General features: G+C 38.0%; 1 protein-coding gene across 3 annotated transcripts in view; it reads right to left on the reverse strand.

The window, feature by feature from the left end:
- The window catches only part of INO80 (INO80 complex ATPase subunit), a 132,234-nt gene that overhangs the window by 76,049 nt on the left and 42,844 nt on the right, over positions 1–13,341 (reverse strand). For all 3 annotated transcript variants that reach the window (XM_059057995.2, XM_059057994.2, XM_059057993.2), the window contains exons 8-14: positions 12,623–12,676; positions 10,925–11,128; positions 7,822–8,017; positions 6,319–6,386; positions 5,018–5,227; positions 4,451–4,531; positions 3,505–3,600 (exon numbers count right to left, since the gene is read on the reverse strand). In XM_059057995.2, coding sequence (XP_058913978.1) covers positions 3,505–3,600; positions 4,451–4,531; positions 5,018–5,227; positions 6,319–6,386; positions 7,822–8,017; positions 10,925–11,128; positions 12,623–12,676 — 909 coding nt within the window. The remainder of the gene's footprint in view (positions 1–3,504; positions 3,601–4,450; positions 4,532–5,017; positions 5,228–6,318; positions 6,387–7,821; positions 8,018–10,924; positions 11,129–12,622; positions 12,677–13,341) is intronic.

Here is a 13,341-nt window from a genome sequence, read left to right on the forward strand (position 1 = left end):
ATGGTTAAAAGTAAAAAGACGAAAAAGATACCATGCAAATACTAACCAAAAGAAAGCTATTTAATATCAGAGAAAATAGACTTTAAGGCAAAAGTCTTAAAGGAGGAATTTCATAATAATAAAAGGTTCAGGGCTTCCCTGGTGGCGCAGTGGTTGAGAGTCTGCCTGCCGATACAGGGGACGTGGGTTTGTGCCACGGTCCGGGAAGATCCCACATGCCGCGTAGCGGCTGGGCCCGTGAGCCATGGTCACTGAGCCTGCGCGTCTGGAGCCTGTGCTCCGCAACGGGAGAGGCCACAACAGTGAGAGGCCCGCGTATCGCAAAAAAGAAATAAAATAATAATAAAAGGTTCATTCACCAGGAAGATAAAATTATAAATTTGTATACATCTCACAGCCTCAAAGCAAAAACAGAAGAAAACAGAATGGATAAATCCATAATTGTTGTAAACATTAACATACCTCTTTCAGTCAGTAATAGGAGAGGTAGACAAAAAAAATCAGTAAAGATACAAAAGAGCTGAACAAGTTAACAAACTTGACCTAATCAACATATATACAACACTGTACTCAACAAGTGCAGAATAACTATTATTTTCAAACACACACAGGACATTTATAAAAACTGACCAATGCTGGGTCATGAAAATAAAGCAACAAATTTCAAAGGATTAAAATAATAAAAAGCATGTTTTCTTATCAGTGGATTTAAGCTATAAATAACAAAAAGATAACTAGAAAATCATCCTTTGTGTACAGAGTAAAAACAACACTTTTAAATAACCCATGAATCAAATAAGAACTTACAGTAGTAGAAGCTGACAGTATTTTGCATTGTAAGATAATGAAAATGTGACACATCAAACCTTTGGATGGCTATAGTCATGCTTAGAAAGCAATACCCTTAAATATACATTAGAAAAAGCTGAAAATCAACAATCTAAGCTCCATCTCAAGATGACAGAAAAAGAAAAAAGTTTACAAAAAAAGTAGACAAGGATAATAAAAGAGCAGAAATAAATGAAATAGAAAACATACAGAATAGCCAAATTCAGGAATGAAAAGTGGTACATTAACTAGAGAAAAAATGTAAATCTTATTTCATGAGGAAAAGGAGGAGGTCAGAGGCACTAATCATACTAGGAACCATAAAATGAGTGTCACTCGGACACCTGCCAAATAAAATGAACTTTCTGATGTTATCATCATAGATCTAAGTATGTTTTGAATGTAACCAGACTACAAATCTGAGCAGAGTCTACTTCTAACTATGTTCTACAGGGAAGCAAACACACTTCTGACAATTTAAAGGAGTAATGGTAATAGAAACAATGAATCAATAGAGTAGAGGTCATCAAACTTTTTCTATAAATGGCCAGATAGTAAGTAATTTTAGTTTTGTAGGCCACACAGTCTCTGCCACAACTACTCAACTGTGCTGTTGTACTGTGAACGCAGCCATAAATAATAAATAATCAAAGGTGTGGCTGTATTCCAATACACATGTATTTAAATTTCATATATCACTTGCTACGAAATATTCTTTTTTAATCAACAATTTTAAAAAGTAAGAACTATGCTTAGCTCATAAGCTGCACAAAAGAACACATGGTGGATTTCTCAATAAGTTAAATATAAAGTGACTTAGCAATTCCACTCCTAGGTATATACCCCAAAGAACTGAAAACAGGACTGATGTTCAAACAAAAACCTGTACATGAATGTTTATAGCAGCACTATTAACAATAGTCAAAAGGAACAATCAAAATACCCATCAACGGATGAATGGATAAACAAAATACAGTATACCCAGATAATGAAATATTATTCACTATAATATTATATGTTATAATATTATGACTGAAATATTATTCAGTCATAAAAGGAATGAAGTGCTGATACATGTTACAACATGATGAACCTTGAAAAACCTACTAAGTGAAAAGCAGCAGCCAGACATAAAAGGCCACATTCCAGGTATACAAAATATTCGGAATAACCAAACCACAGAGACATAAAGCAGATTTGTGGTAGCCAGGGGAAAGAGGGAAAGGGAAATAGGAAGTGACTGCTTAATGGGAAGGAGATTTCTGCTTGGTATGATGATAAAGTTCTGCAATAAGATAGCAGTGATTATTGTACCACACTGTAAATGTACTTAATACTACTGAATTGTACACTTTCAATTGGCCAACAGGCCATATTTTATTGACCCCTAGACTAGAGCTTCAAAAGGAAACTCCACATGCAAAGGAAAACAGTCTCAGGCATGGGTATAAAGTCAAAGGAGAGGTACCAATGACTAAAGTAGTACTACATTGCCATCTATCGGCCAGTGAAGGAAATATTGAAAACTTTAGTGGTTTGGAAGAAAATTTTGACTTAATTTTTCAAGCTCCTATTGTTTGACATGTACTAAACAACAATAACAACAACAAGAAAGCAGAAAAATAATGAGGGGCTCCTTATTCAATGTGAAAAAAACTCTAGAGAAAATATTCAATAAATTGCCTTTGAACGATCTCACCTCCTTAGAAAGTTAAGAATGAGTCAGCCAAGCTAAAAGCCATATATATACCTAATGTGCCTTGTAAACAGTTACTAAGTCTATTAATTCAGCCACAAAGGTGGGGCCACAGACACAAAGGTGCCCCAGAGTGGAATATCCCAGACACGTCCCTATTCCTTATAAAGTATAAGCCAGAAAAACACCTCCCATGACCTCTTTAATTGCATGGAACCCATGATTATTATGGAGACCCAAGATCAGAGATCATGTCAATATCTCTTGATACATATCTCCAAAAACTCCTCCTTACCACATGCAACTTCATTATCATTATATTCCTTTAGGGACAAAACAAATATTTAACTCATTTCCTTCTTTTTACTTGCAAATAATATAAAAAATCCTATCCATTCTTTCTTACATTCCAACAACTCTACATAATTAAACCTCTATTTAAATCTTGTCCATACTTGATGCAGCATATTTCTCTGCTGATCACATCCTACTTAAATCTCAATTCTTTTCCCCTGAATTAGTTAAATGCAACTTTCACATTATCTACCTTAGACATTATAATCTGGACCAAGACTGAAGAGCTGGCTTTGGAGTGTCAAGAAAATAGATAATCTATTAATAAATTGGGAGGGGGGAGTGTGGACAACAATGCCATAAATTATAGTATATGTACCTTGATTTATCAAAACCTATATTAAGCCAGCAAGGTAGACATTTTCTATTATGGCAGTACAACGAGGAGCTACAATTCATGTGGTCAATGCAGCAAATCACTCAAACTGGACTTTGGCTTTCTCATAAAACATAAGGATGTAATATGCTCTCTTATTGCTCCCATCAGTAACTTTGATAGGAAATGTATGCAAGGTTATTTTGAAAAAAATGCAAGAAATTAAAAGCTATTATGAGCAATTAAGTAAGGCAGCAAAAAAGGAGTAAGAAAGTTTATTTTAAAAAGCAAGAGAATTGTTGATTTTTACCTTAAATTTAGGAACAAATCTAGTAAACTCCTGGTGCCAATTGTTAAGTGTAGAAGCAGGTGAAATTATTAAGAAAGGTCCCCAAATGTTCTCTCTCTGAAACAGAAAAACTGTGTCAGCCAACTGCAGGAAAACTGAAGAAATTTAATTCAAAATTATAATTAATGACAAGAGGAGTTTAAGAATAGGAGATGCATTATAACAAGAGAAATGGTTTGTATCTCCCATACCTGCACACTCAATGATAATATTCTATGTTAATAATAACACAGGCAAGGTAGTTGCTCACACACACCTTGAGAAAAAAATACCAAGCAATTACTCCCCACCCGCCCTTACAGGTCCTAGTTTATATCATTCACAAAGCACTTATGACATACTGACTTGTATGTGTTGCTTTTCCTTATACTAGATGATCACAACTATTTTACTATTATTTAATTGGTATAGAGTTTTCTGCATTTTTCAAAATGCTTTCACGCATTTCTTCTCATTTAATTCTTACAAATTTCCTGTAAGGTAGATATTATCCCCACTTTGCAGAAGTGGAAACTAAACCTCACAGAGTTAAAGTGAAGTCAGGGCAAAAGAGGCTAAGTGAATTGTCCAAGTTTACACTACTAGTAAGCACAGAGCTGAGATGTGAAAGCAGGTCTTCTGATCTAACTAACTACAGTGTTTTTGCCACTACAATGGTGGTTCTCTACAGAAGTGTGAGATGGGGAATGAAAACACACATGCTTAGAAACTGTCCTAGTCTTCTTGAAAACCAGAATGTTTCACCACACTGTATCAACCTGTAAAGGTCTTGAAGGCAAGGAGCAAGTCCTACTGTCTTGGTATGTTACAGAGTCTAGCGTACTACTTGATAATGGCTGATTCTCAATAGAAAATGACCCTAGGATGGAGACAGAGGAAGATGAAAAGACTGCATGCATCTACCCACCTCAGCCAGATGGGCAAGGAGGGCAATGCTCTGTACTGTCTTACCAAGTCCCATTTCATCGGCAAGAATGCCATTAATACCCTGGAAAAAAAATACACATAGTCAACACCTCTCACATTGCATTACACAGGGTTCAACTTACTGCCAAAATGAACTACCCAAAATGTCAGACTTGTTCAAACGAAAGTGTCTAGAGATACCCAGATTCAGCACTATTACTACTGTAATGATTCCTTTTGCCAATGCCACAGCTACAACTCTGAATCATGAGACAAACATGCCAAAGCCAGTTTTTCAGCTAATCTAATACAGGTACAAATGCAATCAGGTTTATTACTAAGACCACTTAAGACAAACTTTATACATAATACAAATAATCCCCAATAAAATCTCCAGGTTAGAAATATAGAGACATCTTTCTGATTCCTGTCAAATGATAAAGCTTTTTAAAAAGGATGAAATCTAAAACATTATCTTGTGCTCATTTCACAATACACTGAACCAACGACTTTAGTAAAACAGATAACAAACAAAACAGAGTGGGTATGACATAGTTCTAAAATTCACCTGTTCATAGAGATTTGCCAACCAATTCATGCCTTTCAGCTGATAACCTTTTAATTTGCCATTAAAAATTGTAGGCTGTGGAATATCCTCACCAGCCCGGATAGATGGGTTTGCCAGGCTATAACTCTCCCCAAACCCAGTGCCAGACTTGTTTGCTGCCCGTAGGGCAGCTGCTCGACTTTCTTTTGCATCTTCATCGAATGACCTTGTCTGGAAAATAAAAATATATTAGAAGAAATATATAAGAGGAAAATAATTAAATTCAAATAAAATTCATAATGTCAATATATCTAACTTGTGCTAGTTGGAACAAACTTTCTGATAATATAATGTAATATAATACATGTAAGCATAATACACTTGACTCTGGAACAACATGGGTTTGAACTGTGTGGGTCAACTGATACGTGAAGTTTTTTCACTAAGTATGTGCAAGAGTACTACTTGATCCTGTGGTTGGCTGGATCTGTGGATGTGGTTCCATAGGTATGGAGGGCTGACTGTAAAGTTTTACAAAGATTTTTGACTGCAGGGTGGGTCGGCACCCCTAACTCCCAGAGTTACTCAAGGGTCAAGCATACATTAAAGTATATTACTAATATTTTAAAATTATTTTAACAATTATATTGAGAATACACTTTTGATAGGTGCTAAGTCATATTACATAATTACTTGCTTCATCAATGAATTTATTAAAGATTTGATATAAAACCTGTTTGACTGGTTGGGGTTGGTGAGGAATAGGTTGAGTTTGTCTCTATCCTTGACTTGGACCCTGTCAAAGTTACACAGGGGCTCCTATGCAGTATATTAAACTGTTATTTTCCTTACTTAATTTGATCTAACTGCAGTTTCTTTCTGATTTCATTAAATGTCACTATATCATGAATAAGCAAGTTATTACTAAAGTGAAAGAAGGTGCTAACTTAGCAGTTTTAACACATGATATCACTTTCTTAACAAACAACAGTGTGGACTTTTTCACTAAACAACCATGATGCACTTCATTCTGTATCACCCATGATTACCAGGGAGGACAGAAAAAAAAAATAGACAAACTGTCTTAGCATCAATCAACACATTCTTAAAGCTCAGACAAGTGAATACTCGTTTCCCATCTTTCTTCAGGTATTCCTCTATTACTCTAAAGTAAATAGAGACACACACACCCCCAATGCAGTCACATACACACGTACACATCCATTAATGTTTTTAACTGAAAATATGATTAAGATTAAAGGAAGACCACCTAAGTAAAGAGTTGTATTTCCAGGGCCCAACATTTCATTTTTAAGACTCACCCGAGCCTGATGAATGTGGTAAGCATTTTCAGCATTCTTCAGGGCCTGGGCTTTGAAATGGTTACTATCTGAAAAGGGAAACGTGTAGATTATAACACCTCATTAACTGAGCTCCTTTAAGGATGCAATTTATACTACCATATGTGGATCCCTGACGCCCACATTCTATTTATCCCTAAGTTCACAGAGGGTGAGGGAGAAGAAAGACTCAAATTACTTGATAGAGGTAAGGACCTGGAAGTGGCAATGGAGGCAGAGGGCTGCCATGGTCTCTAGGAGCCAAAGCCAGCTCACAAAAGCCACCAGGAGACTGAGCCCCAGTCTCCCAATCCTGTGTTCCTTGCACGAAGCAATGCTGAAGCCAGGAAAAGCAAGACAATGAGGATTCAAAATTGTAATATAGGGCTTCCCTGGTGGCGCAGTGGTTGAGAGTCCGCCTGCCGATGCAGAGGACACGGGTTCGTGCCCCGGTCTGGGAGGATCCCACATGCCGCGGAGCGGCTGGGCCCGTGAGCCATGGCCGCTGAGCCTGTGCCTCCGGAGCCTGTGCTCCACAACGGGAGGGGCCACAACAGTGAGAGGCCCAAGTACCGCAAAAAAAATAAAATAAATAAAATAAAAAAAAAAAATTGTAATATAGGGGCTTGCCTGGTGGCGCAGTGGTTGAGAATCTGCCTGCCAATGCAGGGGACACGGACTCGAGCTCTGGTCTGGGAAGATCCACATGCCGCGGAGCAACTGGGCCCGTGAGCCACAACTACTGAGCCTGCGCATCTGGAGCCTGTGCTCCGCAACAAGAGAGGCCACGACAGTGAGAGGCCCGCGCACCGCAATGAAGAGTGGCCCCCGCTCGCCACAACTAGAGAAAGCCCTCTCACAGAAAGGAAGACTCAACACAGCCAAAAATAAATAAATAAATAATTTCTTTTTTAAAAAATTGTAATATATTTATACTGGGTGAAACTATTCCAAAAGAAGAAACAGAGACTGTATAAATCCCAACATAATCTGAAGCACTCTCATTTTCTCTTATTCTTACTCAACATGATCTTGACCACTATTCTCTGTGAACTTCCTCTCAAACTTTACCCCAATTCCTCCCTTTCTGTGTGGTCACAAAAATACCAAACAGTCTCTTCTCATGCTTTACGCACATCACCAAGAATCCTGTTACGTGAGAGATGATTTTCTCTAATTAGATATGTTCACTGGATTCTTCTGATACCTTTTATTTCTACTAACAAATCAACACACAAAGTATTCCCAAATTTGCAAGATCATGTAACCACACCCTTTCCTTTTCAAATTCTTTAATAAAAGTTTTTTATACGCTTATTTTATACAAACATTCACAGTTTCCCTACTCCAATAAAATAAATCCCCCTTTTGATCAATATTACCTATAGATCAAGACAAAACTTGCAAGAATTAATGATGAGTATAACCTGAGATATGAAAAAATTCTGAGTGTCTCCTTCCTCTCACTCCTGATTCAGGACTCACCATAATCCTCCTGTGTGATGTTAACTACCACCCCTCCGCCAATGTCAATTTGTCTCTGTGTAGAACTATCTTCCAGTTTCCTTAAGATTTCTTCCTGGATCCCATCGTGACCCATATCTCGTTTGCGACTCATGAAATGGGCATACAACTCTGTCTGGGTGATGAGGAAGTTCAGTTTTCGCTGCTGCCTCTTGGCCTAAAGGGGAAAAAAGATGAAAGTGAAGAGTCAAATCACCAATCACATTCAAGGGTAGTGAACAGAATTCACTAAACCTATACATAGTTTGCAAACAATTCCTTTACAGATTCTTTACCTTTAGAAAGGTAAAAATTGCGAATGAACAAATTTTATTATAACTAAGTCAGTGGTACTAAAAGCAAGGAATAATCTTCATTTATAGCCTAATAATAACCTATGTTTTGCTCCCCTTTACAAAATAAAATCTTTTTTTCCACTAGGCTTCTGTCTAAAATGCTTATTTCTTTACTATATTACTTTTCTTTAATGGCACTGAGATACCAACTAAATTCAAACAACATGCTTTACTTAATAACTTGGGTGATAAATACATGTGTACAGCTTTATTATTATTTTTTTTTTTATTTTTTTGCGGTACGTGGGCCTCTCACTGTTGTGGCCTCTCCCGTTGTAGAGTACAGGCTCCGGAAGCGCAGGCTCAGCAGCCATGGCTCACGGGCCCAGCTGCTCCATGGCATGTGGGATTTTCCCAGACCAGGGCACAAACCTGTGTCCCCTGCACCGGCAGGTGGACTCTCAACCACTGCGCCACCAGGGAAGCCCAGCTTTATTATCTTTAAAAACATAAATGTGTTCAAAACTCTTCTTTAACACTAAAAGGCAAAATAAGTGATGAAGAGCTATAAATTATTCTGAAAGTCAATGCAGGAGGTATCTGAGAATAAGAAGCCCATGAAGAAAAGAAAATGCTCCCCAAAACAGCCTACTGTTCATCTGTGATAATGATAGCTATAAAACATGAATATAGACCAAATACAAAATCACAAACACATATACCATTTTTTAAAATATGAGAAAGTTAAATTCAAAGTGCCTCTGAAATAACCTAGTAAGAAAAATAATCATTATGTCAGTAAAAATCATTCTTCAAGATAAACAATAAAATGAGTAAGCAAATGATCCAAAAGACTGAATTATATGAAATACAGCATACACAATAAATACCAAATCAAAGAATCATTATTCTGCATGAACTATTTTATAATAAAATTCATATACAGTATACTTGATTTATCCTTGGATCCACCTCCACAAAAGAAAGACAACAATAAAATAAGGAACATGGCCAGGAAGGACATAAGTCCCAAAGTTTGCTACACAAAACTAGACTTTCTCCTTAAGGTTTTATAACACTTTAGCCAAATTCAGATTAGAAAAAAACTGAGAGTTTGAGAGAAAACTGATTTATTTTCATAAAGGATATAGATGTTCATGTTCTAAAGCTAAAGTACTGTCAAGAAAACCTTTCTAGGAACTTCCCTGGTGGTCCAGTGGTTGAGACTCTGTGCTTCCACTGCAGGGGGCACAGGTTCATTCCCTGGTGGGGGAACTAAGATCCAGCAAGAGGCAGCAGTGAGGCCAAAAATTAAAAGAAAACCTTTCTAAGTTAAACCATAAAAAGTAACATTTCCTTCAACCTTAAGGAAGTCAACTACTATGTGTCTAAATGAAGAAGGCAAATTAAGGGAACAAGGATACATCAAAATGTCTTAATTCAAATATTCAGAGAAAAAGACACATAAGTCAACATAATCACAGATGAAAGTCTCATCAGTTAGCTATCAACATAATTGAAAGAATGTCTCACAAACCTAGATCATAAGCCAAGTCAGTTTCAAAACTTCAAGATCTGTGACTAACTCAAATGCCTCTAAACTCAGTAAGCAAATATTTCCATTAGCATCAAAAGTTTACTAATTCAATAATACGTTTATCTTCCATGCAAAGAAACAAGTCACCCAGGGACTTAAGAGAACTGGGCAAAATCCATATTCCCCCTCAAAGGCATGAGACATGAGGGAAGACCAAGAACTCCAAAGAGTCTCCACGGCTCTGCTTTGACAGGAGTACTACCTATACCCGAAAGAAAACATTCAATCCTCTGATTCCCTTCCTTCTCCAGACCTCAACTGTCCTTCCACTCATCCCAATGGGTTTACCAATGGCAACATAATAACTCTGTCCTCTTAATCTCTCCTCTTGCTTCCCTGAATAATACTCTTAGCTGATATCAAGCTTAGCAAGAGAACTGACTGCAAGTTAAAACAGAAAAGTAGGTGGCAGAGGGTGGGGAGGGGGGAGGTGTCTCAGAAAACTGAACTAGTTGTCCATTGTCCCTATCTGGCCCTAAATTTGGCAACCAGCCCTCATCTTCCAACAAATCGAAATTACAGCCAGCATCTGGAACCAAGCCCAGACAAGCTCTAAGCTGTTTTCCTTTTCTTTCATTCCTTTTCTTTTTTTTGGTGGAGGGAGGCTGGGGAAAGGTGTCCTCCAGAAATATTCAAAAGAATAAAGCTACAAAGAATAGAAGAAATGGGGACTTCCCTGGTGGCACAGAGGTTACGAATCCGCCTGCCAATGCAGGGGACACACGTTCAAGCCTTGGTCTGGGAAGATCCCACATGCCCTGGAGCAACAAGGCCCATGCACCACAACTACTGAAGCTCACACGCCTGTAGCCCGTGCTCTGCAACAAGAGAAGCCACTGCAATGAGAAGCCCACGCACCGTAACGAAGAGTGGCCCCCACTTGCCGCAACTAGAGAAAGCCCACGTTCAGCAACGAAGACCCAACACAGCCAAAAATAAATAAAATTTAAAAAAAAAAAAAAAGAAGAGAGGAAATGAGCATAGAAGAGAGGTGAAGGCCAGGAAGAGGGGCTTACTAAAAGAATAAAAACAGAACTGATTTACTGGACTAAAATCACTATACTCAAAGTTATGTCTTAAAATATTTTTTCAACCATTTCATTGGTTAGATTTATAACTTATGAAATGCTAACCAATCTCTTAATATGGCTGCAGCAATTATGGTTTTCAAAATTTCATGCTATTGCCCTACCTCCCGCATTTCTTCATCCAACTTCCGCTGCTCCAAGGCTTCCTTCTCTGCACGTTTGCGGTGTTCCTTCTCCACCTTCTCATACTTCTTCCAGTATAGAAGCATTTCCTTGGTGAGGCGGCGAGCACGAGGTAAGGTCTCCTTACAGTTTTTCTGGGCCTGCAAGGCAGCTCGACGCACCTCCTTCATGCATTGGTGGGCGAGCTGCAAGTGACAACAATGTTATCACAATGGAGGAGGACCAACACCCGGGCCAGTTCTCCCTGGGCTCTAAACCACATCATCCCTCAACCTGTTTAGGGCATATAGTCCTCCTAAGGCCACATCTCTTTCTCCCTAATCTGATTAACATCTCTATACAGTCCTGTGAGCCAGTCCCAGACCACAAAGTAGTATCAGGGATGAGAAATCTACAGACACATTGCCTTAGAAGATGAAAAAAAAGTATAATAACCTAAGATGTTCTGGAAGTTTTGAAATATTATCATTCACATTAATAATAAAAGCTTTTGGGAATTCCCTGGTGGTCTAGTGGTTAGGGCTCTGCACACTCACTGCTAAGGGCCCAGGGGTTCAATCCTTGGTTGGGGCGCTAAAATCCCACAAGCCATGTGGCATGACCAAAAAAATTTTTTTAATAATAATAATAGCTGTCAGTGTTTATTATACGTTAGGCACCATTCTAAGCTTAACATATATTAAACTAATTCATTCTCCACAAAAACCCTATGAAGTTGATATTTTATATATAGATGAGGAAATGAGGATGAGTAACTAGCCCAGGGAAACACAACTAGTAAGGTTACCTCATCTAATTCTCACAATACCCAAAGAAAGTTGCATTAATTCCCTCTAAGGGAAAAGTATTAATACCATCATTTCTTAGATGAAGAGACTGAGCACAGGATGACTGCATGATTAGCCCAAGGAATTAACAGTAGGCTATGGTCTTACCCCCCAAAATTTGAAAACCAGAAATGCAAGGAAGAGCAATTTTATTTTTAAAATAGACTGAAAAAGAAACGAAATTGAGTTATTTGTAGTGAGCTGGATGGACCTAGAATCTGTCATACAGAGTGAAGTAAGTCAGAAAGAGAGAAACAAATACCGTATGCTAACACATATATATGGAATCTAAAAAAAAAAAAAAAAAAAAAAAAGGTTCTAGCGAACGCAGATGTCACCACCTAGAGGGGTGGGATAGTGAGGGTGCAAGGGAGGGAGGTGCAAGAGGGAAGAGATATGGGGACATATGTATATGTATAACTGATTCACTTTGTTATAAAGCAGAAACTGACACACCATTGTAAAGCAATTATACTCTAATAAAGATGTTTAAAAAAAAAAGAAAAAGACACAGACGTAGAAAATGGACTTGAGGACGCAGAGTGGGGGAAAGGTAAGCTAGGACGAGGTCAGAGAGTAACACTGACATATATACGCAAGAGGGAGGGGATATGGGGATATATGTATACATATAGCTGATTCACATCATTATACTGCAGAAGCTAACACAACACTGTAAAGCAATTAACTCCAATAAAGATGTTAAAAAAAATAGATTGAGAACATTTGGAAACTCTCTTAAGTACTATTAGATTAAGTATCAACAGGGCGCAAGAGACAAGAGCAGCAACCATAGATCTAAATAATAAGAACATATTCCAGCAAAACATAAAATGGGAAATATAATCGTACCTTGCGGCTATTGGTGAGAAACAGGTTACGAGCTGAAGCTTTCTGCTTGTTGGCCTAAAACAGTTAAAAATAATACTTCATTTAGGATTCTTTTTTTAAATACAATTGTGTAGACTGGCACCATACTTTACTGATCTTCTCAAAGATTAAAAAATAAAATGCCAAACGAAGCGTAGTCAAAATACATTACTTCTTTCAATTAAAATAAAATACATTACTTCTAAGAGTCACCCAAATGTACCAACTCAGAACCACATATAAAACTCCTAAAGCCTCATTAAAAAAATAAACTGGTGTTGTATCTGCCTTAAATTGAGTCTTCTGTATCCTTCTGGAAAGAATTTAAGCTATATTTAAGGCTTGAAGTGAACTAGGAAAATGTAACAACATACCCTAATCCTAGCACCACCCTTATTAGAACACTGCCTTCTAGGGCCAATATGCAAAGAAGCTGAGACAGCAGGACACTCAGATACAAAAATCATTAGGAGAAAGGTAAACTAGATTCTTAGTTTGTGATTCTAGCCCTACCTCCAGCCAAGGCAAACCCAGTGCCACTATTACTTAATTTTTACCACCACTTGACCTCATCTTCTTCAACAAAAATTCCAAGGCAGGGGCTTCCCTGGTGGCGCAGTGGTTCAGAGTCCGCCTGCCGATGCAGGGGACGCGGGTTCGTGCCCCGGTCTGGGAGCATCCCACATGCCGCAGAGTGGCTG

The sequence above is a fragment of the Kogia breviceps genome, chromosome 3, assembly GCF_026419965.1.
Source record: "Kogia breviceps isolate mKogBre1 chromosome 3, mKogBre1 haplotype 1, whole genome shotgun sequence".
In the NCBI taxonomy this organism is placed as follows: domain Eukaryota; kingdom Metazoa; phylum Chordata; class Mammalia; order Artiodactyla; family Physeteridae; genus Kogia; species Kogia breviceps.